Genomic DNA, 25997 nt, shown 5'->3' on the forward strand with positions numbered 1-25997 from the left:
GGAGGGATAGCTCAGTGGATTGAGCGTTGGCCTGCTAAACCCAGGGTTGTGATTTCAATCCTTGAGGGGGCCACTTAGGGATCTGGGGCAAAAATCAGTACTTGGTTCTGCTAGTGAAGGCAGAGGGCTGGACTCAATGACCTTTCACGGTCCCTTCCAGTTCTGGGAGATTGGTATATCTCCAATTATTATTATAACAGGTTTTAGCATTACACTGTCAAAAGTCATTTTTGTTTACTAGGGAAGAGGGAGAATAAAAGCTTCTGTCTCCCAGAGTTAGCACATCTGAGGAGAATCAGTCTTAGCACTAGGGGGGATTCTGAGGTGGGAAAAGATGGCTAAGAGTTTGATCCTGTTCCCCCTGAAGTCAAAGGCAACATCCCATTGACTTCATTGGTGCAGGCTCAAGCCCTAAACTGGGTAAGTACCTCTCCCCATAGTCCTACTAAGAAAATAAACTGTTCGCTGATGGAAACAGCAGGATGTGGCAGTAGCCCTAGGAGGGGAAAAGGAGCAAGATGCCTGCCTGCTTTTCCCCTTCTTCCAGCAGCAGGAGCACAAGGCGATGGCTTGCAAGATAGCCAGATCAAATTAAAAAGGGAATAGGCAAGGTGGGTCCTTCCCACCCACATGTAAATTATTGTATTCACCTCATCTTACCTGGCCTAGCCAGCTGGCTAGCCCCTGAGATAGGAGTGATTTGAGTTATAGAATGCTGGTGCAAGTCAATAGGAACTACCCATGTGTTTAAAGTTAAGCCTGTGCTTAAGAGTTGGGCTGGAAAGGAGCCAAAGCGCTCAGCACCTTGCCAGTTCAAGTCTTGCATAAATAGCGTTTATCATCTCTGCGTAGTGACAGAGTCTTGCATCGTAGTAAGAGATGCTACACAGATTGGGTTTTTTTGTAAATTGTATTTACACTATTAATATTTGCACTACTTGTGAAAGTGTCTGATCACATCACTGAATACATCTAGAAATGCCTGTGCACACCAGTGCCATTAAGACTGTGCATAAAACTCAACTTTGGGTTTGTCTTGCTTTTGAGTACCTCACTCTGCCAGGGTGCAGCCCCAGCTCACTAACAGCCATGTACAACAGAGCGGCTGGTTTTACGCTCTGGTCTGAACAGCACAAAGTAAACAATATGAAACTTGCTGTAGCTACTTTGAGGATAAAGGTCTGCACCGTTGCTGCTTACATTCAAATAGATGTCCCCATAGAGAGTAAAATATTTCAAACTTGATGTTTATAACACAAAGCCATTCCTTCCGGCAGAACCTGAAAGCTCCATTGCCACTGTGGTTACCTTCGCTCTTATTTTCAATTTAAATCACAGTTATAAAAGCTGTACTGTGTGTGCATGCACCACGGAGTTTGTAATGAAATCTGTTAATGGGCTGCCAGTGTACTCTTGGGTCTGTGTCTGTGTATGCAACTTAGGAAACTTCTAGCCAGTGCTGCCTCTTTTCCTTAGTGAAGGTGCACAGGGAAAGAGGCAGGGGTCCTACTGAGTCCTATCTTCTTCCATATGCTATAGAAAGGGATGCATGGAATGAGACAAGGACTCCTGCCTCACTGACTGTACATAGTGGGACTTACAGAGCATTCTCGTGCTGCCTAACAAGTAGTGGAATGTCTTTGTTTCCCCCTTGATTTGTTAACATGGGAAATTCCAGACCTCTGTAAGTCGATTCTTAACTTTGTCTTCAATAACCTAAAGAGACTGAATCTCTTAAGTGTCTCACTGTAAGGCAGGTTTTCCAGACCTCCGATCATTCTTGTGTCACTTGTCGAAACCCTCTCCAATTTTTCAACAGCTTTTGTAGTGTGGTCACCAGACTGCGACACGCGTTGCAGTAATGGTCTCACCAGAGCGGTATGTAGTGGTAATACTGCCTCATTACTGCTCCTTGATATTCCTCTGTTTATAGATCTAAGGATCACCGATTGTCTTTGGCCACAGCTTCGCAGTGGGCATTCATGTTCAGCAGGTTATCCACCACGATCGCTAAAATCCTTTTCAGAGCCATTGCTTTCTAAGATATAGTCCCTTCTACTGCCTTCTTTGCTTTTAAATATTTGACTTTGTATTTGGCTGAATTAAAATACATGTATGTTTGCACCCAGCTTACCAAATGTGCGAGATCATTCTGTATAATGACTTGTCCTTGTTGTTTACTACTCCACCAATCTTTGGGAAATCTGAAAACTTTATCAATTATTTTATATTTTCCTCTAGATGACAGAGGAAAATACTAAACAGCATTTGACCAAGATTCCTGCAGCTCCCACTCATAACATCCCCTACTTGATGATCCTTTCCCGTTAACAATTACATTTTCAGATTAGCAATTAGCCATTTGCTAGTCAATGCCGTGTATGCAGCATTTTTAATTTTTTTAATCAGTGTCAGGCGGTGTAAGTTCACATGCAGACATCTCATTATCAACTAAATGTGTAGTTTCATCTGAGGCTATAAAGTCTGACAAAAACCTATTTCTCATAAAAGCCATATTGATTTAAATTAATTATGCTACAATAACTGATTTCTTTATTGACCAAATCCCCATATCAGCAGTTCCATTATTTTACTAGGGATCAATGTTATGTTAACAGGCTTATAATTACCCGAGTCATCCCTTTTATTCTTGAAATACTGGCATGACTTTAGCTTTCTTCCAGTCCTCTGGAACTTCTCCAGTGTTCCAAGTTTCATTAAATACCAACAAGGATGGTCTCGAGAGCTGCTTCGTCACCTCTTAAATTCGGAATGCTTAATTTTTGCAAACAAAGCTCTTTTAAAGGAAGGGGGACGCATTTGTTTTGATATGAAATAAAGCACTATCGACCCTTTTCAAAATGTACAAATACATCTTAATTCATCTGCCTGCCCAGTGCCCCTGTGAGGCACGTCTCAATATTTTCTTTTTACATATGGGGAAACCCGGAAGATAAGTTTACACAACAAAGAAGTGTCAGCTTCAGGACTGGAATGAAAGTGTCTTTGCTCCAGCCCCAGTACATAATCCACTGAGGCCATAATACTCCCCCGTCGAGTAAGCTGGTTATTCCACTGATAGAGCAGAGCTTTAAAGTAATGAAAAACAGTATTTATCTTAAAGCACATTTGAGAGGTGAGTACGCAAGAATAACCTCATGACAGGGCAGAGAGGTTGAGAGACTTTCCAGTAGTGACGTAGGAAGGGTCAGACCCAGGACAGCAACAAATATCCCCAAAACAAGGCTGGACAGTGCTCCTCAGTTGAGCCTTCCATGCGCAGCTGAGATTCAAAAGCTGCAACTATTCTGGCTGCAGTGGTTTGGTTTTTTTTCTTTTTTTTTTTTCTTTTAAAAAACCTTCTTTTTCCTTATTTTTTTTAATAAGAAGAAAATCTGACTCCCCCCCCTTGTTTTCACAAGCAACTGACCCATTGTGTTCAAACTTGCCAGACAAAAATACACACGTGAGCAGAAACCAGACATGGAAAATTTCCATCCAAATGGTGATTGTTGCACAAACTTGCAAGCATACGATAAAAGAGGGTTATAATGTAACAATTGGCTTATAAACACATTAAGCTATTGTTTCACATGGACATAAGGTGTTCAAGGCTACACAAAAACCCCCAAGAAAAATGAGAATTAGAATATGTCCCATTTTACATACAAGGAAATGAAAGGCCTGGCTTCAGCACAGTGTAAGCCCATGGGTAGTAGAACTTGAGTTAGCAGAGCCTGGGGTGGTTAACCGAGGACTTGAATCTACATTCATTTGTAACTCTGGTTTAGGAATTGTTAAACCCTGGAGCGCCAGTGTCTACACTGCATTGTGCGGGCTTGAGTCCAAACACCCATTTCCCAGACTTCGTCGCACTCCCCCAAACCGGGGTTGCTCTAGCCTTTTGTTGCCAGTGCAGTGTGGGAAAACTTGTCTGTCCATCAAACTTGAGGACAAGGAAAGTTGGCCCATGGGATATGTTTGGTGAACACCCAAAGCATGAGGAGGCCAGAGGGGCTCTGTCTACACCGCAAAGCAACAGAGCTTGAATCCTGGGTCCCTGCTTGACCTAGTGTGCTCAGACCCTGCACACCCATGTGACCCTGGGGGCAAGCCCTGGATTAGTGCAATTTGTGTGTCAGTGGAAGGACGGTTAGGCTTGAGCCTAAATTTGAACCTTGAGCTTACTAGACACCCCATAATTCACAAAGAATAAACACCTGGCCCTCACTGAAGTCAATGGCAAAGTTTCCATTGACTTCAATGGGACCAGTAGTTCACCCAACGAGTTGTCAGTAACTAGGAAACAGATAAGGCCTATGTCAAAAATGGCCTTATCTTTACTTGTAGAGGTGTGTCAGGTAGGTAGCTGTAGGTAGCAGTGAAAGGCTCTGGCAGGGGGCGGCGGGGGACAGCATGGAAAGGCTCCCCGTGGCTGGAGCCTTTCCCCGCTGCTGGAGTCTTTCTCTGTAGTGGGAAAACCTCCGGCAGTGGGGAGGCAGTAGACTAGCAGGGTAGACATGGGAGAAAACTGTTTGGAAATGTAGAGAGCTGTGTAGGGTCCAAAGCCTGTGATACTGGCTTGTCTCTACCCTACTCACCTAACAGTGCCTCTGTGTTTATAGTGCTAGTTAAACCTGTGCTAGCTGGGCATGCTGTGTCTGAACGCTGTAAAAGTAGACATACCTATTGAGTGCTATTCCCTCTGCCCCTTTTCCATACTCATTCCTTCCTAAATAGGTTATAACAATTGATTTTAACATTCCAGGAGCGCGAATCATCCTATAACATTTTAGTAATACAAACTATATTGAATTTATGCCATCCACAAGCAATGCTAATTCCTCTTGTTTATTACTCAGGCTTCTAGTAATTGGTGTCTAGGCAATTCAAGAATTTCTTCTCTTCCTGCCCTTTTGTTCCTTAATTAATTTTGTTTTCAACATCTTGATTTTGTGCTAACTGAATGCTCATAGTTTGCCTCTTTTTTACCCTCCCCTTTTGCTCTTAGTTTAACACCCTTCTAACTACTCTAGCCAGCCTGTCCCCAAGGAGATTGGTCCCCCTTCTACTGAGGTGGAGGCCATCCAAACTAGATAACCTCCCTCTCCCCATAAAAGCTAGACCAATGTTCCACAAAACCAAAACCCTCTACCCAACACCACGTACCTAGCCAGTGGTTCAGTTCCAGAATCTTCGCCATGAGGCGAAAAGTACCTGGCCTGTAGAGCTGGTCAAATTTTTCTGAATGCAGGGGGTTTCGTTTCCATAGAAAAATGACATTTAAAAAAAAAAGTTTTGTTCAAAACTATTGACTTTTTCAACAATTTTCATTTTTGTAACTTATTTTGCCACTTTTTAATAAAAATTTTTATCAAAAATATGTCAAAACAGTTACTAAAGATTTTTGTTTACTGAAGAATGAATGTTTAGTAAATGAAAAACACACAATCATTTCAGCGATGATTTGATAAAAGAATGTAATGTAAATAACTCAAAAATAATGAAAAATTGGTCAATTTTTACTGGGAGAAATGGAAAGGACTTAAATGAATTAAAAACGCTAAGTATGTGCACTAGGTTTGTCTCTCAGTGCCTAGACTGAGTTTGCCAGGCTGGCAGTTAAAAAAGACCATCTCTGTCTTTGTAAACATCTGATCCAGAAATAATTGAGACAATGTCATGAAACTCCAGAAAACCATTTATTTACAGTTACTTTTCAGGTTGCACTTTAGAACTAAAATGATCAATACACACAACCCTCCCACTCATTTCCCAGTCCCAAGTAAAAAGTTAAAAAAATGATAAAAATGTGTAGAAAATAAAAATAAAAAACTAATGTGACATCCCTTCAACTCCAGAATCTATTTTGAAAAATACAATAACCATTACAAGCCAAACTACTCTCAGCCTCCTCAAAGTCAGAACATACTTACATTATACCAAAACTACAGGCAAAACAGACAAAAATACAGAATTATGTCATTTTATTGTGCTGCTCAGAGCAAAGTAACGGGCCAGTGACCTGTCACCCTGAGCCTACATGTTGGGGGGAATACTCAAAACATTTAAAACATTATGCAAAATATTTAAAGAACACTAATGGGATTAATAACCCCCTCACACTCCTGAAGCTGAAGCACAAATCAGGTAATAGGCAGTCCAGTGCCCAGTGGTGACTGCCAGCTGATTTGTAAAAGAAACAACCTAGAAATGTTTGATGCATAATAAAGAAAAACAAAAATACCCTCACTGGGCAGGCCTGCAAACAATCTGCAGCTTGTAGGCAAGAAACTAAATCAAAACAATATCACAGCCTAGGAATTTACATTTTACATTGACCGTACATTATTCAAAGCAACACCCAAAGTAAATCTCCAAAACACCACATCACTCTCATGTCTATTAATACACACATTAACCATGCAGCCAGCTGGTTAACTGAAATTACCATAACAACCCATCCATTGACCAAAAAGTGTCCTTAGCATAACACAATTTATGTTACTGCTAAAACCCCCTTGCAATTAACCCTTCAGTCAGTCCTTAGCCTCTGGTGAATACCCAATTACAAAGCATCCCATCATTTTGTAAAAGTGTCACTCTTTCACTGCAAGCATGGGACTAAATCCTACGTGATTCTCCTGTAGTTTTGCAGATGTGGAATTAAAAATCTCTGCCATCAGGCCAAGTCTGTTCAAATAGGAGCAAAATAGGATTATTTCTTAAGGGCACCTGTGGGAGTTCACCCCATTAAGTACGTGCTGAATACACTCTTCTGCACATAAGACCAAAACTATGCCATTCTGGGGCCAGATGCTACAGCTGGCATGTAGACTTGTTCTTACATAATGACACGTGCTTAGTGTGGCCAGCACAGTAAATCCTCATTTTACTTTCCTAAAGCTTCAACTACAATCCCTGTTCCTTAAAGTCTGACAGGGGGTCACCAGTTTAACCCAAACCACATGAATCTCTCAGTGTTGTTGTAGGGAATATCTTTTACTGGTGTAACTGCTGTTGGTGAGAGAGATGAGCTCTTCTTCAGGTCTGGGAAAGGTACTTAGAGTGTCACAGCTAAATACCAGGTGGACCGTTTAGCACAGGTAGTTTGCACGTGTTGCAAGGGGCCATTCAAGGTGAAGAGGCTCGTTAACACCCCTGTTGTAAAAAATGGTCACGCACAGGTGATAGAGTGTTTTTGTCTTTTATCATTTTCCTGTCTGAGTTCATTCAAGAGGGGAGTGATTAGGGCTGGTTTCACCCATATAATTGTTATTGGAGCATTCAGAGGTGACATGTGACGGGGGACACGCGGGGTCATGTGCCCCCCCTAGATTGGCCTGCTGGGGGGAAGAGCAAGAGGGGCTCTGTTCTTCTTTCCCAGCGCCGCCCCTCCTCCAGCACATTTGGCACTCTCCCTGGCAGCCAGGCGAGGAGCAGGATGGAGTTGCTTCTGCCTGAGACAGCCTGGCTGGGAGGGAGCGGCAGCCTGCTGCCTGCCCGGGGTTGGCTGCTGGGTATGGGGGAGGGGCTATCCCCGAGCATGCCAAGGAAGGAGGAAGGGGGGCTCCGACTCACTGGATTTATAGCTTATTACAAAAATCTATAACCCAGTAACCCCACTTTTTGTCCTATGAGTCCAGAGGTGTTAATGGGCCACTTCACCTTGACTGGTCCCTTAGAACATGTGCTAACTACCTATGCTAAACTAGCTGTTCAACCTTGTATTTAGCCGAGACACTGAGTATCTTTCCCAGACCTGAAGAAGAGCTCTGTGTACCTCAAAAGCTGCTCTCTCTCACCAACAGAAGTTGGCCCAATGAAAGATATTATCTCACCCACCTTGTCTCATCAAGAAATCCATTCTCTCATTAATTGACTAGAGTGACCCAATGAGAACTCAGTGAGCAAGAAGTTTGACAACTGTACAATGTCATTCTGAGCAACTCCCATCTCATCCACTCCTTAGGACAGCATCTGAATGATGCAAAGGGCAGGTGCAGCCCCAGAAAGAAAGCTATGAGAGAAATACACACATTTAAAGTTTGCTAAACAAGTAAGCCCAGTGAATCAGTACCTCTGAAGGAGTCCCTGACAGGCTAGTAAGTACCCCTTAGGAGGTTCCATGGTGAGTGGTGTCAGCATAGGCAGCCCTGTGAATTTGTCATTATGAGCTCAAAATATGCAATTTCCTAGACAGCCTCTTTTAAATGTAGATACAAAGAATATCTGCGTGTGTGAGAAGGGACAGAGACAGGGACCAGACAGGAGGTGATATGATAAAAGAGGACATTTGCTAATATCCTGCTTTCAGACCTGGCCCACAACAACAAAAGGTACAGGTCTTGCAGACTAGATACAGTTGGAAGAGATGCAGCTCTATTAAATACAGTAACTCCTCACTTAACGTTGTAGTTATATTCTGAAAAATGCGATTTTAAGCGAAACAATATTAAGCTAATCCAATTTCCCCATAAGAATTAATGTAAATGGGGGAGGGGGGGTTAGGTGCCAGGGAATTTTTTTTCACCAGACAAAAAACTATATATTATATAGATATACACACAGTATATATTTTAAACAAACAATTCAATAGTGTTCACAGCAATGATGATTGTGAAGCTTGGTTGAGGTGGTGGAGTCAGAGAGTGGGATATTTCCCAGGGAATGCCTTGCAGCTAAATGATGAACTAGAACAACTGAGCCCTCAAGGGTTAACACGTTGTTAATGTAGCCTCTCATCAAGGCAGCATGAACAAGAGGGAGGGAGATAGCATAGCAGACAGAGACAGACACATACCTTGTGTGTGGGAGAGAGAGATGCACATTGTCCCTTTAAGTAAGCTGACCCACTCTTAAGTGCACTGTCTTTGTATGTGGATCAGGAAGTTGAGACAGCAGCTGCTGCCCCAAGCTCTCTCAGTGTCTCTCTGGTCTGCATCTCCTCCTTGCTCTATATGGAGAAGAAGGGGTAAGTGGGGTGTTGGAGCAGGGGGTAGGGATACACTCTGACATTAAGCTCCCCCTCTCCCCACCCTCCCCGCACAGCAAGCTGGAGGCTCGGGGAGCATCTCCAAGGCAGAGAGCAGGTGCAGCACATGGCAGTGGGGGGAGGGATAGCCGCAGTTGCTAGCCTGCTGGCAGCTGCTGCACAGGGAACTTAGGGGAGTGGGGAGCTGATAGCGGGGCTGCTGGTCCACCATGGTTCCAAGCCCCCACCAGCTAGCTGCAATGGGCTGCTCTTCCTGCAAGCAGTGGACAAAGCAGGCAGCTGCCAAACGACATTAGAAGGGAGCATTGCACAACTTTAAACTAGCATGTTCCCTAATTGATCAGCAGTGTAACAATGAAACGATGTTAACCGGGAGAACTTTAAATGAGGAGTTACTGTATACCAGGGTACCGCTGCTAACCACTAAAAATCTGTAACATGCTGTTGATGAGCTCAGATTTTCCCAGTTCTGCAAATGTGCTGTTCTGAGCAACTTCAGTCCTGTAACACCCATGGAAGAAAATGACTTCTGGAGTCTTCACTGGCATATGGAGTTTAATCAGAAGCTACTCATCCTGAAAGGCAAGTTCAGTCACGGGGAAGTAGAACTCCATTTCCCAGTGTGGACTCAGCACAAAAGGATAAGCACCAAGGAGACTTTTATAATGATCAGCCACAACTCCTATGGATAAATTACTATGGAGGCTGTCTAATGATTTGGGGAAGTGGCATGGGAACTGGAGAGTGATCATCTAACTACAATATTCTGGTGCCTTCCAGGCCAAATTCAAGCAAAACTTTGAAAACAGGTCCCATACAAATGCAAATTAAGATCAGCTGTTTTCACCACTTCATTTTCCTGGATTGGGAAAGTCTATGTTGGCCCTAGTTCATATCATCACAGGAGACCAGTAAGTCTCTGGATAACTCTGGTTACACTGGTTCAGAAAACACATGGAGTCAGGTTTATAATCCTATCTGAACAGAGCCCATGAAGTTCATAGCCATGAGCTGCCTTTTAGGGATATAAATGATCAGACTAATCTCAGCCTTTCCCATCCCCCTTCAATTCCAAGCTTCTTTCCTTGTAAACATATCCCCCAAAGGGTAAATTTATCACTCCAGCACTGACAGGTTGTAACTGCTTTTTCCTAAGGAGCACAGGCTATTTGTGGTCTCCCTCTCCGCCTCCAGTGTTTTAGGAGGGCCACAGGCCAGTTCACAGTTGTGGGGGGCAGTATCCAGAGATACCACTGATGGCTCTAGGGCTCAGTCACAGATAACTGAGCTGGCTCTGCTACTGAAGAGCCAACTTGGCTGTTGGCCACAACAGGTGCAGTCCGCTCAGAAGTGTGACCAACCACCTGATTTAGTGGACTAAGCATGGCCCTGAAGGCAATTCCTTTGCTACAGCCCTGTTCTGCCACTGATTCTCTCTATGGCTTTAGCTAACACAATTAACTTTTCTTTCTTCATTTCCACATCTGTAAAATGGGATTATATAGTCACCTATGCCACATGAATAATATGAAGAGTAAATAGTTAAAGTTTGTAAAGCACAATGTAAGTACTAAAATTCGTTGTAATGCACACCAAACCCTGCAGTGACTGGGGACCAAGCCAGCACCACATTCATCAGCTTAGTTAGACAACTGTCTCTTTAAAAAAACCTTAATTTTTCAAGGAATTTACTTGGAGCACCTTAAAAGCAGCAGCATCATGTCATCTGGATGCCAGACCCGTGTCCAGCCAACCATGCACAACCAACCGAGCTGCAACAGGAGTTTGATGGTGACCTGATGATTCTGTCATGTTTGTATTTTTATTTCTATACATGTAAACAAGTCAGGTAGGTTCGCAGTGTATCCCAATAAATCAACTCGCCAACCTTCTTCACAATTCCAGGCCCTTGCCCTGTGTGTAATGATGTGATCATGGTGGAGAGGAATCAATTCTGGTGCGGTACAAGGCTGCAAAGTTGTTTGGGAGGCCAACCCCAAAACACAAAAGTCAACTCATTTTAGGAATGCCCACTTTGATTGTCAAAGCATTTTCAAATGTAGAAGTCAGTAGCCATGAGTGAGATCCAGAATTCCTTTCACAGGACATCTTTTCTATGGGACTTCATAACTAGTTCCTGAAATAAAAGATATTACCTCAGGCGCCTTGCCTAACTGGTTCCTAGGCTTTTTTAAGCTTATAACTTCTAAATTAAAAAAAAAAAATTCACCTGAGGTAGCTCCCAGCTTGACCAGAGAGTTCCAAGAGAGGACAAAAACAAAAACAAAAAACAGATTGCTTCAAAATGAAAAAAACAAACAAAGCATCCACACATATGCACACACTTTAATTCCATCTTTTAATTATTTACCCAGAATGACTAAAATAGCAAAGACCACTTTACTGCAGACAAACATCCGTTTCTCTGGGCTGTTCCTCAAACCTATCTGAGACTATTGCTTACCTATACAGTTGTGTCCCTCCAACCTATACTACTGCAGTACCAACAGGACACACAGTACCCTAATAATTTGAACTAAAACTGTGACTTTAACCATGACAACAATCTGGGTGGCAGGGATACCTGGCTGCCTGTCTCTCCATTACCTGGCCTTAAAAATTAATCATCTCTAGAACAGTGAAAAATATTCATATTGAGCCTCAAACCCACTTGCATTGAGTTTGGAAGGTTTCAGTTCTTGTTGGATAGTTGAGGTCAAACTAGTAAGAGAACTTGCTTTGCTTCCAACTGACCTGAGCCTAATTACACTCTGCAGTTTGTTAACCCAATTGCAGACTGAACCCCCCCAAGCGTTTTCTCAGTCTCAGTTCTAACAATGGCTAGTAAACCACCCCTTGTTCTCACTTCCCTAACTCTCATGGACAAAGATTCTCATTAGGGCTCCATTTAGCATAAGGGCTCATCCAACTTTTTTTTGTGAAGGATGAGGGGCTTTTGGACAATCATTTCCAGGCCAGCATCCTCTAATCGGCTTCTGCTGCTATTAATTGTTGTATCAAAACTATTAATTAAGAAAAATTAACTGGGGCAATTTTCTCTGTCTTGATTTTATAAATGAACCCTGTTGTGCTGATTGACAGAGGCCATTACAGAAATATAAACTCATTGAGCCAAACAGGTAAGTCACGTTCCCCTTATTACACACAGTCCTTCACAATATCCCTAATGCCTCTCAGGCGAAATTCCAATGTAGATGAAGTCTTCCCTTCCAACATCCAACTCAATAATGAACGCGGTTATGATGCCATTTAGCACCCAGTGCAGTAGCAAGGAAGTCCCAAATTGCTTCAGTGCAAGTCAATGGACTGTCACGCATCTTACAGTGATGTTTTACTCCATTAATGCCTTGGCAGTGGTGTGCGGGGGAGATGGGAGGGTTTGCACTAGTTGCACTGGACCAAGCCCCAGTGTAGCAGCACTGCAGTACAAAGTGACTTGCACCAGCACAGTGTGTAAAGTTTCAATACACTCCTAGATTACTTTGCTCTAATGCTCCTGGCATGGGGACAATTACCACCCACCAGCAAGGTGTTAAATGTTGCATCCCAAGAGGATTAGCAGATAGGGGATAAAAGACGTTTCCACTAGCTAATGAGTGTGTGTGTGTGTGTGTGTGTGTGAGAGTGAGTTGGGGGGGGGAGCGTGGGACTGAGGCCTGGTCTACACTAGAAAAGACTGATTTAACTACATTGGTCAGGGGTGTGAAAAATACACACCTTGAGTGGTGCAATTAAATTAGTTTAAGTTCCTATGTAGACAGACTTCTTCCGTTGACTTAGCTACCATCTCTCTGGGAGGTGGATTACCTATGCCAATGGGAGACAAGGCCGCCTGGAGGGGGGGAGCAAGTGGGGTAATTTGCCCCAGGCCCCGCAGGGGCCCCCACGAGAGTTTTTCAGGGCCCCTGGAGCAGGGTCCTTCACTTACTCCGGGGGCCCCGGAAAACTCTTCCAGGGCCTGGGCCCCTGGAGCTTCTCCACTTCAGGTCTTCAGCGGCAATTTGGCAGCAGGGGGGCCCCGCCACGGGTCTTCAGGGCACTTTGGCGGCGGCTCCCGGAGCGGAAGGACCCCCTTGCTGCCGAATTACCGTTGAAGTGGGACCTGCTGCCGAAGTGCTGGGTCTTTGGCGGCAATTCGGCGGTGGGGGGTCCCCGCCGTGGGTCTTCGGGGCACTTCAGAGGCGGGTCCCAGAGCGGAAGGACCCCCTGCCACTGAATTACCGCCGAAGTGGAGGCCCCCCTGCCGCTGAAGACCCTGGGCCCCCTGGATCCTCTGGGTGGCCCTCATGGGAGACTCTCCCCTGTTAGCATAAGTAGCATCTACACTGACGTGCTGCAGCCCAGCAGCTGTGTCACTAGTGTTTTTAGTGTAGATATGTGCTAAGAGGAATCCATTCTTGCTATAGCTGATCTAAACAGGGATGGGAATATGAAGAGTGAAGAGGATAATTCAAGGTGCTGATTCTGTTCAAGAAAATCAGATGCATGGAGGGTCTTGGCAAAGTCTCCTTTGTCTCCTAAGAGGAGGCAATAGAAGTAGCAGCAGTTGTCTCTTATGGTTCTATGTAAATCATAGAATACTAGGGTTGGAAGGGACTTGAGGACATCATCTAGTCCAACCCTCCTGCTTGAAGTAGGACCAATCCCCAGACAGATTTTTACCCCCAGTTCCCTACGTAAGTGGCCCCTCTCAAAGATTGAGCTCGCAACCCTGAGTTTAAGCAGGCAAATGCTCAAGCCACTGAGCTATCCTTCCCCACCCAACCTCTGGTAGGACATTTCCACAGGTGTCTTTCATGAATTGTTTGAAAATAAATGACAACAAGCATGTCTGTGGGAAAAAATAAACACCATGTTTTGTATTGAATTAGCCATTCCGCCCCCCACTCCCCCCCAATATTTTCAGAACATTGACTATGTTGAAATATCTCATACAACAATTATGGAAGAGTGGGAGCAATGGAGCAGTACCACACCAACGGACAAAGGATTCAAAGATGTTCATTTCCTCTGGCAATACGCTTACTTGCAAGGAAAAACAAAGAATATTTACACTCATATCTACCAGAATGGTGCGGAGTGAGCGCTATTAATGCAGCTTGCAAAAATTAAAAACAATAGGCCAGATTTTTGCCCTCAGTTTCACCTCATCAGAGTCACTGGGTCACATAGGCATGAGAGAAGAATTTGACCGACTGTCTGTATTTGATAAGCTTTTATGCTATCATCAGTTTCCACCAGCACTGTTTTCATTGCTAACCAGAGGTTTGGCTAGTACCTCCTCTTACTAGAAATCAAATAATTTAAAAGCTAAACCAGGGCCTACAAACACTTATGCACATGAGTAACTTTTCTCAGATGAACACTCCCAGTCACGGACATGGGTCTACTCACACGAAAATCGTTATTTGTGTGTGTTCACTGATACTTTAAAGAATACGTAATGATAAACGATGTACACGAACAAAACTTCTAGGGTCCTTCCTAGTAAGGAGTCGAGTAGCCTCAGTCCCCACTGAATTCTAGAGGAGTCGCATATGTGATGCTAGCAGGCCAGGTGCTAGCTCAGGCTCGCATCACCATGCCTCAACTGAACACTGACAAATACCTAGCTGGAATCAGTCTGGCTCACCTGGGTGTTCGTATTGTTAACATTGGTATTAGAATGATAAATATGTGTTTAGACTTTATGGAATGCTTGTGAGTTACTGCAGGCATTAATCTCACTTACAATGGCTGTATCCCACATTACAAGGTAATAGCTGCGTGTTTGCATTGTAAGCCTTATAACTGTAAATCACCAGGCAGGAGACAGCCATTAACTTGTGTGAAATGCTGGTCTCCAACAGCAGTTATGTCCTGCCCAATAAGGAAGGCCTATTGACACCAGATGAACTAGAGTGAAACATTTGAGAGGACAAAATACTTTGTTGTTTACTCTCCCCTCTATGGAGATGGGTCATGAAGTGAATCCTTTCCATCAGCTGAGTTTGCATCTCAAAGCACAGAGGAGGAAGGGAATTAAAAAACCCTAACAAAGAGGACTGTATCTGTATGCTAGGCTGCAAGGCTCACTAGGCATAAGGAAAAGCTCCCCAGTGCTTCATGTGAGTTGGCCCTAAGGACATATAGAGCTTGTTTATTATAGAAGCTTTTATTACTTTTTTGAAATTTAAGATTGGAACGCTTATTTCCTTTTCCTATATAATAAATCTGTAGAGAGGTTATTATAGGATTGGCTGCAAGCATTGTCTTGACCTGGGGTAAATGACTGGTCCTTTGGGACTGGGATTAACCTGAATATTGCTGTGATCTTTGGTGTCAGGGACCATCTATCACACGTCTGCCCAGCTGGGTGACAAGACAGACTCACGTTCCCAAAGGGATGGGCTGTGACTCCATGTTACGGTTGTTAGAGAGCCTGAGGAGTTTACACTGGATAATTGGCTGGTAAAATCTAAGCACAGAATTTGGGGTTTGTGCCCCACTTCATAGCAGTCTGCCCTGAGGTTGGTACTCATGCTCCTGTGTCACTGCAGGACAGCTTGACAGAGCATGCTTAGAACTTCACAGGGTTAAGTCCTTAACACCTTGAATTGCAGCATTTTCCAGTAAGCTGTCTAGCCTTATAACTCCCCTACCATGATTAACTTTTTTGTATTTGTATGATCCATGGACAAGAACCTTATTTTCAAGCAACTTGCATTCAGACAATAAGAACAAATGCTATTTATTCATTTACAAGAACAATATAATTGTAATGTAAGAAAAATACATTATTTGGTTTTGATCCTACAAAACCTTGCTCATATTAGTATTCCTTAGTCATGTATTTCCAAAGCAGTCAGTGAGATTGCACGCAAAAGGACGGCTTGTGTGATAAGAGGGTGCAGGTCTGAACTTAGTTTTGAATACCCATTCCCATGAAAAAACTTTTCACACCTACAAAAAAAACCTTAATAACTGCAAATAAAATACGCTAAACTTGAAAATTAGCATTAAAGTAATGACTAAATTTTGGAGCCATTAATAGTTTTACTGTTTGGACTTCTACCTAATATGGTGAAAAAATAACAGATGATTGTCAAGCATGACTAGCATGACAAGATTTACAGTGCTTGCCTCATATTATCTTTCACATAAGCAACAAATAGTCCTTGCTGATCTGCAGTTAATCTTACACTCCTGCCTGAAAAGCCAACCAATACTAATAATAGACTCTGTGAATTGCCATCAGTGGGTTCATGTTGAAAGATACCAAGAGGCAGAAATCAATTCTATAACACAACTCCTGCACTGGGAAAACTGTCTTTTGATTTGTTAAACAACTAGCGTTTTCCAGGAACTATCAAGGATGTGGCAAAATTTCAAAGGTAAAATAAATTAAAGTGCATGCATACCTGGTATACTACAACCCGAAATTTGTTTTTTCTCAGCATCTCCTCTTGTTTTGCTTCAACCTTTCGCACATTAGCACTCTGCTTTTCCACACGTGCCCTCACTTCTTTAACATGGGAACTAACTTTGCAGGTTTTCTCAAGCAACTTGTTAACAGTGTAGCCTGTACTGCCATGAGTCTGGGCAAGCTTTAAGATATCAATCTGTATGGTCCTGATAGCATTCTCCATTTCTCTGTGTCGCTCTTCGATTCTTTTCTGGCTCTCCTGTACACTGTGTACAATGCTGGCCACTTTATCTAGGACTGTCACAATTGTATATGCAGCATCTTGCTCTTCATCTTCTGTGACATTTGAGAGACGATTTTGATGGATTTTGTCAGCTTCCGAGGTAACTTCATGGTGATCCATTTTGTCTGCGTTCAGTCAGGTTTACAGGAACTGAAGTATAAATGCTCCCCACGATGACTGTTCAAATTGTAGGGAAACAATTCTGGCACTTGTGCAAGAAGCTTGACAGCTGGCTTCAGCGATGTTCAGAGCAGGGCGTGAAACTCCACTCCTGGAGGATGGTCAAATATTTATAACTACAGACTATCCCTCCACGATTATTTGGATACTTTTTGCAATATGAAACCTCTAAAATTAGGAAGCAATGTCTGGAGTGGAACATACATTTAAAGGGTCACACTTCTTACCAGTGAAGTTATTAGTGTCAATCTGGGGAAGTTAAGCAACTTACTAATTAAGCAGGAATGCCAACTGGCATATTTATTTAAGATCTACTGTTGCTCTCATTTTAATGAAGTGATTTCTTTTGGGGGAATTCAGACAGTTTTCAAAAGTAAACATGAGTGTACTTAAACCTAAAGGAGCAGTTTTCAAATAATTCTGACTACGAAATCAAGTAACAAATAAACAGACTAAAGCAGAGGCAATATAGTGAAAACACTGTATTGTGACATGCTTTTCCAGTTCAAATGTTGAAAGCATTTTTTTTATTGAACAAACTATTAAATCCTACATGCAGAATTTTGAAAGTCTAAACTACATGTTAAACAGCTGCACACATCCTACTCACATTTTATCTCTGGATCTTTTAAACAACAACTAACAGTCTATTAATATAACTATAACCAGCAGACTAATTTGGATGGACTTGATTTAGCTCTTGAAAATATTCTATACAAGAGCACTAGTCATTAATTAACTTTCTTTTTTTAAATCACAAACACTATACAATCTGTCTTGTTGGTGTTAAAACATCTATTGTCTTAAAAAAAGTTTAATAAGTATTAAAGCAGTTTTAACAGCGATAAAGTAGGCTTTATTCCAATCATGTGAGTTTGATTATTCAAACACCGATTTTTACAATAACAAAATCTACCAAGACCTACTTCTTTTGGAACTATGCCATTTGCTCTACTGGGTTATGAAATTTATATTTGTACTTTTTAAAAATAAAGTGTCAGAATTATTTATGAAGACGGTAGTGCTTAGACCCAGCCAATACATTTTATAAATATGTTACAACTACACACAGTACACGGCTTCACAGTTCATGCGCTAGGCAGTGTCTAAAAAATCAGTTACTAACTTTCAAAAACATTTAAATATCTACGGTATTTAAACACAGTGTCTCCTAGTTTTTTCGTAAGAAAAGTAAGCTGTAAACATCTTTATCTTTTGTTCATGCCTTGTTTGCCAGGTAATGTGTGGGTATTTTTGTTTTGTATCTACAACCATTGGTGAAATAAGTCTGTGTTCTTAAAAATATTACATTCCATGAATAAAGCACAAATCTACTATATAACCATGTGATACAGCTACAGAAAATGAACTACGGTATTCAAGAACACAAAAGGAAAATTACTAAAACAGTCCTTAGCTGTTAGAGCTGATGCTTTCAGAATACAACAGACCAACAGTGCTACACTAAAAATGTCCAAAAATAAGGCCTCTGAAATAAATAGTTCCATTCTTTAAAAAAAGATATAATAAAAATGTACATCACATGGTCAATGTAGGTATAAAAGTCATCATGTTAAACCATCCTGGATGATGTATCTGAAGTAAAATGGCCTAGGTTTTGCTTCTGTCGACGTCCTCTGTTGTTTTTAGGGCATTTTCTGTATTTTTTTAAAAAGGAAGAAAATGTATTTTAATCTTATGCTGCATATTTAAAACAACATTCATGATTTTATTTTCGTCTTTTAACCAAAAATCTCAACAACAGCATAGTATCTATCAGCATCACTGACTGGAGAAGTGCACTGGAGCTTTGGTAGGTGGCACTTTGAAGGGTCTATGAGATCCCAGGCTACTGTGGTAGCAGCTGTTGCTCGGAGAGATTTCTTTCATGTGAATTTGGAGTTTGATTTGCAAGGGTGGAAAGCACTCTGGCCTTGATCCCACACAATAGTTAAGCATGTGATTAATCCCACTGACTTCACTGGATCTCCTCACATATTTAAAGGTGAGTACATGCTTAAGGGCTTTGCTAGATTGGGGCCAAAGTGCTCAGTGCCTTATGGGGTGAGGCCCTTGATGAGACGAGGATCTGGACGTCACTACAGTTATCTGTGCCTTTGTCAACTCATGTTCCCACAAGGCTATCTCTTAAGATATCTTGGAAACTTAACTGAGTGCAACATTCAGCTGCTCATTTCCTAAGAGGAGCTTAACATGGACAGCACATTGCACGGGCACTCTACAGACAGCACTAGCAGCATATTCATTTCTAGATGGAGTTTAAGGTGTTGGTTTTAACCAATAAAGTCCTAAATGGTTAAGCAGCTGGGTACCTGAGGGATGCACCTTTCTCCATATGACAGCACCGCATTTATAATCAGTGAAGGGGCCTCAACCAACCCATCCTCTGCTGGGGGGAAAGGGCCATGTTTTTTCATGAGTTATATTCTACTCTGGAAGTATCTCCCACTTTGGGCTAACCCAGGAGTTCTCAAACTTCATTGCACCATGAGCCCCTTCTGACAACAAAAATTACTACACGGCTCCAGGAGGGGGGACTGAAGCCTGAGCCCGCTCGAGCACCACTGTCTGAGGAGAGGGTGCGGGGCAAAGCCAAAGCCCAAGTCCCACCAGCCCAAGGAGGGAAGGGGGGGCAAAGCCCAAGGGCTTTAGCCCCAGGCACATAGGTGCCAACTTTTCTGGGCGCCAGTGGGTGCTCGTCCCAGCCCCGCCCCCATTTCAAACCCTTCTGAAAATCCCAGCTCCGCCTCTTCCCCTGAGCGCACTGCATTCCCTCTCTTCCCTCCTAGCACTTGCCACGCAAAACAGCTGTTTTGCGGCGGCACGTGCTGGGAGCAAAGTGAGACAAGCTGGGACGCGTCCTGCTCAGGGGAAGAGGTGGATATGGAGCGGAGGTGGAGATGAGCTTGGGAGGGGAGCTGCCAGAGGATGCAGAGTACCCACCAATTTTTCACCGTGGGTGCTCCAGCCCGGAGCTCCCACAGAGTTGGCGCCTATGCCCATGGCAGAGGGCATGTAACCTGAGCCCTATTGCCCAGGACTGACGCCCTTGGGTTTCAGCCCTGCATCGTGAAGCTCAGGCTTTGGCCCCAGGCCCCCAGCAAGTCTAATGCCAGCCCTGGCGACTCCATTAAAATGGGGTCGCAACCCACTTTGAGGACCCAACCCAGAGTTTGAGAACCACTGGTCTAACCAATTTGCTAACGTTTGGAATCTACTGTAAAGCTCATATTTTCTCCTCAGCTTCTGGCACAGGATTGGTGGAGGGGAATGGAGCAGCTAGCGGTGATTTGTGTGTGAAGGGGTAGTTTATTGCCCTGACTGATTTAGATTTTTTGATAAATACAGAGGCATCGTGTAACCAGTCTGGACACATTAATCATTCTATATTTGATCATTGTATTTTTTAGAACGTGTGTTATGCACATAGAGCTTTGGGACGGGAAAGTTCCTAAATACATTTATAATAAATAATCACACATACATAAAAATGTGTGGTGTTATATTGCTTTTATAATTACCTACCTTGTTATGCACATGACAATTGCAACTATAATGGCAATCTGTACTGCTCCAATTATTGCTGCAATAAGGACATGTGTAAGCTTTTGTCTGCTTGGGACAACATAAAGAATACTAAAGTCCGTCTTTTCACAGTGCTGTCCAGTATATCCTGATTCACATCTGAAAGAGACAAGGAGTATTTCATGGAATATTGAGTCTTATCAATATGCAAATCATTCTGCAGATAAAATAGTAATCTGAGGGACAGGCAGAAAGCCTAGTAATGGATGAAAACTTGAAAAAGGGACATAATGTAAAGGATGGAGGATAGTATAGAGACAGCAGGAGAGAAAACCACTTGTCACTGTCTGCGCTGCTACTTCCATGACCTCAGATAAGATTTGAAGGCAAAAACAGCAGAAGGGATTTCCTCTGAGATTCAGCCAGTTCTGAAAATGAATGAAGCAAGCAGGACTGTAGCTGTCACACAGGCCGTGGCTGAGTAGAGTGCGAGGTTTTAGACAGCGTGGGTCTTCCTTTTGCGGAGAGAGGGAGGCACAGAGTGGATGTCCTCCACTTTCATTGAGTACAACTAATTTTGCCTAGCAAGGCTCCCTGGGCCCTGTGGTGTCAGCAAAGGAAGTAAGCGTAGACTTTAAGAATGTGATTTCAGTGGGATGGCTCATGTGCTTAAAGTTAAGCAAATGCTTAAGTACCTTGTTGAACTGGGGCCTAAGTTAGGGAACAATAAACAGATGTGATAAAACAAGTGGGCAGAGGATCTCCAGAAAACTCAGTCAGGGACCAGGGTACATGGAACAAAACAGAAATATATGACACAAATCAAAAGACAATGATGAGGAACAATGGAGAAAAATAGATGATGATATTCTGGAAGTGTGTATAAATAATATGCCTATCAGAGCTAAGGAAACTCTGTAGAGTTGGGTTTGTGTCAGTTACAGGAATGGAACTCTGCAAGGCATTTGTGTAAGGACTGGTACCAACACCACCTGCTTTATCAGGATGGTGGGTTCCAGCCCAAACCTGCCCCAATGCTCTGCCTCCAGCCAGCTCTTAGCCTGGACTCACCAAATGCCCAGTAGGCCAGAACTCCAGGCTGCAGATGCTAGACAAAGGCCAGGCTAGTTCCCCTGAAGACTGCACAGAAAGGTCAGGAAGGCTGGACAGTCCTGGCTCACAAGTCAGATGATTCTAGGCTCGCACTAGCCACCCCCTCAAAAGCCATGCAGGAAGATCAGTGCAGTAACAGGCACTAGTCAATGTCCAGGCAGGACAGAGTATCCCATTAGAACCTTACTGGAAGGTGGGAAGCAGCACACACTTGGCCTGCACAGCATGCTGCCCCACTTCCCCTCAAACAAGTGAGCAGTGCTCCTGAGGGAGTCCCTGGAAATTTGGGAGAGGTGTGAACAGGCTGGTAGGAGGCAGAGCAAGGGCACTTTTCTCTAAACGGCATCCTCCCCAGGCAAACCAGCCGATTTCTCAAACGCAAATTCAGTGGATGTTTGTATTGATCAGAGCAACACAAATTTTCAATCCATGCAGGGCACAGCCCTAGAGAAGAAGACAACGAGAGCATATTCCTGACTGAGCCATGCTGCCAAGGGTAGGGAGGCTAAAGAGCACACAGCGGAAAGCACCACATTGAATACCCAGGATTAATGGAGCCAGCGTCCCCTGTGGATTCTACATAGTTAACAGGCCCTACCCCATACCTCTCCATGCAGCCAGAGCTAGACCAGCAGCCTCACCTCTGACTTGGGGGCGGGGAGGGGACTTCGAACAGAAAAAAATCTCAGTTTTAACATCAAAGTGTAAACATGCTGCTCATTTTCCTTGTGAAGTTAGCCTTGAAAATGAACTGATGTAAACACATCAGTAGTGTTGAATTCAACAAGCAATTGGCCTCCACTTTTGCAGCAGCAGGCTGGAGAGGAATTAAAGATACATGCACTCACAGGCACACACACACAAACACACATACAACACCCTGATATAACAAAGTCAGTTACGCTTGGGAGTATCACAAAGAATCACTCCAGCTCACCCCCAAATCTATCCCTGTGCTTGGTGAGGTGACGATGGAGGACAGGAAACAGTTACATTTGGGAAAGCAGAAAACTGTTCCACAGGCATGCAGGGAAAATGGCCTGTATTTTCAGTGCTATGAAACCCATGTACTCTTGTGAATACACTTTCCTCAGCTACAGGCTTTCTGCAGGAGACATTGGCTCCTAGATTGGATATGTACCAATAACAGCAGCGCCATTAAGAAAAAGGCACAACATTACGCTAGATATCATTAGCAGTGGATGGGAAAGGCACCAAGATAAATTTATGTACATTTATAAGAGGGAAGGAAATGACAGAGGAACCTGTTTGTGCAGTACCTAGTAGGAAGAAAGGAAAAGAACAGGTGACAGATAGAACGCTAAGTCGTTACTCCCTACTTTGCTTTGTCTTCTTTTGTCTTAGCAGAAAAATAAGACAAGGGGCATAACAAATTTGCCAAAAATGAGCAAGAGTATGTTGTGAGAGCTCTGCTGCTGCAAATGACAGCTTGATCCCTGCTAAAGGAAATGAGAGTCTGACACACTCGCTAAAAAGGGTGAACATAAAATGAAAAGGTTATTGCGTCTCAGTAATGAGGAAAAAGGTCAGATGAAAAGGAAAATAATGGTTTGTAAAAGGCTGTGTTCCCAGCCATGCTGGCTCGTGAGGGGGCCCTCCACTCCCTCCTGGGCTACTCTAGCACTTTCAAGGAGGATCAAGATAGGAAATATGCTGACATTTAGCAGCTCGACAAGAGATCTTTTGGAAGAAAAGTAAAGCAACGAGCTACAGAAAGCTACAGAACCATACATCATTAGTCTGAAAATACCACCAGGGCCCATATACTCAGGATAAACATTCTTTAATGATGTTTGCTCATGACAACTAGACCATCACCATCCACAAAAGAAAGGTGGCCATTTTTCTTTAAATACACTCCTTAATGACTCCTTACGTTGGAAGAAATAGGATTAATTTTACTTGGAAACTAAAGAAATAAAGTGGAAATTCACAGATTTTTGGAAATGTGTAAGTTCAGCAGTGTACTGAGCGGACAACGGACACAGTTTACTTTTTTATAAAATAATATTTACTATTGCATAAAATAAATGGTTAAAAGTAAAATATTGACAGACTAGAGGGGGTTTTGATAAGAATAACAGATAATGACCAGGTCACATGAGGGACTGACTTATAAGAAAAAATTAAAAGAGATCAATGTATAAATAGAGATTAGTTACTTGTAACTGGAAGTTCTTCCAGATATCTGGTCCCTATCTGTATGCCACACATGGGTCTGTACACAAGCCATGTGCTCGAGAGAGAACTTTAACAAGCAGCGCCCCACACATGCACAGTAGTTCTTCTTGTGCTCCAGACCGAGGACATAAGAGGCAGTGCAGGCTAATGCCCCTCCAGTTCTTACTGCAAACCCAGTAGGATCCAAAGCAGAGGGGCCAGAGGGCAGGTAAAGGAATAAAGATAGGGACCACAGGCGCATTAGTGGGTGCTTAGTACCCACTGGCAGCCAGCTTCCCCCAATCTCCTGCATCGCCTCCCATCCACCAGTGACCCCATCAATCAACTCCTCCCCCTCCCTCTCAGTGCCTCCCGCGATTAACTGTTTTGTGGTGTGCAGGAGATGCTGGGAGGGAGAGGGAGGAGTGGGGATGGAACAGGGCAGGAAGAGGCAGGGCGGGGGCCAGAGAAGGAGCAGGAAGAGGCTGGGTGAGGGTGGAGGCTTGGGGGAAGGGGTGGAGTGGGGGCAGGGCCTGGGGTTGAGTGGGGATTGAGCACCCCCGGGCAAATGAAAAAGCCGGCACCTATGATAGGGACCACACATCCTGAACAACTTTCCGTTACAGATAAGTAACCTCCATTTCTTCTTTGAATGCTGGTCTCTAAGTATATTCCACATGTGGGTGATTGACAAGTAGTATTCAGACTGGAGGTGGATGTGAGGATGCTGGCAGGAAAGATGCTTGAAGTCCTAGGCCAGGTCTACACTGCAACTTTAAATCGGTTTAATGGCCGATATACCGATTTAACGCTGTATCCGTTCACACGACGTCGTCATTAATATCGAGTTAAACGGCTCCTTAAATCGATTTCGGAACTCCTCCCAAACGAGAGGAGTAGCGCTAAATTCGATAGTGATAACTCGGATTAGGGTTCATGTGTACGGAAATCGACGTTATTGGCCTCCGGGCGGCATCCCAGAGTGCAGCACTGACCGCTCTGGACAGCAATCTGAACTCGGATGCAGCGGGCAGGTAAACAGGAAAAGCCCCGCGAACTTTTGAATTACATTTCCTGCTTGCCCAGCGTGGAGCTCTGATCAGCACGGCTGGCGATGCAGTTTGAAATCGAAAAAGAGCTCCAGCATAGACCGTACGGGAGATACTAGGTCTGATCGCTGTATGGGGAGACAAATCTGTTGTATCCAGCTCCGTTACAGAACACGAAATGCCAAAGCGTTTGAATAAAAAACTCCAGGATACACAGCGCTGTGTGACAAGCGTAACGGGAAGCCAGAGACTCAAATGGACGCTCATGAAGGGAGGGAGGGGGTACTGAGGACTCCAGCTATCCCACAGTCCACAGCAGTCTCTGAAAATTATTTGCATTCTTGGCTGAGCTCCCAATGTCTGTAGGTTCAAACACAGTGTCTGGCGTGGTTCAGGGAACAGCTCCTCAGTTTATTTCCCCCCACCACCACGTGAAAAAAAAAAGGGAAAGATTGCTGTGCTATGGCGTTTGCTCAATGCACTCCGCGAAAAAGGCGCCAAAGGGTTGTCTGCTGCCTTCACAAAGGGAGGGGTGAGGCTGTACCCAGCACCACCCGGGGCAGTGTTTTCTGCCCCATCAGGCACTGTGCTCTCAACACGGAAGTGGGAACTATGGGATAGCTGAGGAACAGCTACCCACAGTGCACCGCTCCTGAAATCGATGGTAGCTTTGGACCATGGACGCAAACAATCGATTTCGGGATCCCACTGTGGACGCGCTAAACCGATTTTATTAGATCTGTTTTGTAATATCGGTTTAAGCTAATTCGAAATAATCGTGCAGTGTAGACGTACCCCTATACTTCCTGCTGTTGCATCTGTAGTGGAGGCCTGAATTAGTGGGTAATGTTTTGTGAATGGAACTCCGGGTAGCCACTCTGCATACGTCCGTGTAAACGGGTTTGGACTCACCACCCGGCACCTCCTGCTGGTAACTCTGGGAATTAGCTCGCTTCCAGTGGAGCGCCCCCTCCTGGTGGTGTCCCGTCTGTTTTTCTGCCCTCGGTCAGTATCTCTGGACCCACGTTGCTCCTTGTTCGGTGGCGTCCTCTTTAAGGCCACTGCCCTCCGGCAGTGCCCTTTAGTCTATCTGCACCCCCTTCCGGGGATCGATAATCAGCAGTCCCACATTCCAGCCACAATATGCAACCATGTCCAATCACCCTCTGTGTCTAATCCCTCTTGGCAGGGATCTGGCGTGGTATAAAGGTCGCTCCCTACAGC

General features: G+C 43.8%; 2 protein-coding genes across 2 annotated transcripts in view; both read right to left on the reverse strand.

The window, feature by feature from the left end:
* The window catches only part of CAVIN4 (caveolae associated protein 4), a 34077-nt gene extending 17142 nt beyond the window's left edge, over nucleotides 1-16935 (reverse strand). Inside the window, exon 1 of the mRNA XM_032774984.2 lies at nucleotides 16417-16935. Within this exon, the coding sequence (XP_032630875.1) occupies nucleotides 16417-16824 (408 nt within the window). The 5' untranslated portion in view covers nucleotides 16825-16935. The remainder of the gene's footprint in view (nucleotides 1-16416) is intronic.
* A 439-nt stretch (nucleotides 16936-17374) lies between these two features.
* Nucleotides 17375-25997, reverse strand: part of TMEFF1 (transmembrane protein with EGF like and two follistatin like domains 1) — a 246248-nt gene continuing 237625 nt past the window's right edge. Inside the window, exons 9-10 of the mRNA XM_032774982.2 lie at nucleotides 20431-20589; nucleotides 17375-18542 (exon numbers count right to left, since the gene is read on the reverse strand). Coding sequence (XP_032630873.2) covers nucleotides 18458-18542; nucleotides 20431-20589 — 244 coding nt within the window. The 3' untranslated portion in view covers nucleotides 17375-18457. The remainder of the gene's footprint in view (nucleotides 18543-20430; nucleotides 20590-25997) is intronic.

Source organism: Chelonoidis abingdonii, chromosome 2 (genome assembly GCF_003597395.2).
Source record: "Chelonoidis abingdonii isolate Lonesome George chromosome 2, CheloAbing_2.0, whole genome shotgun sequence".
Lineage (NCBI taxonomy): Eukaryota > Metazoa > Chordata > Testudines > Testudinidae > Chelonoidis > Chelonoidis abingdonii.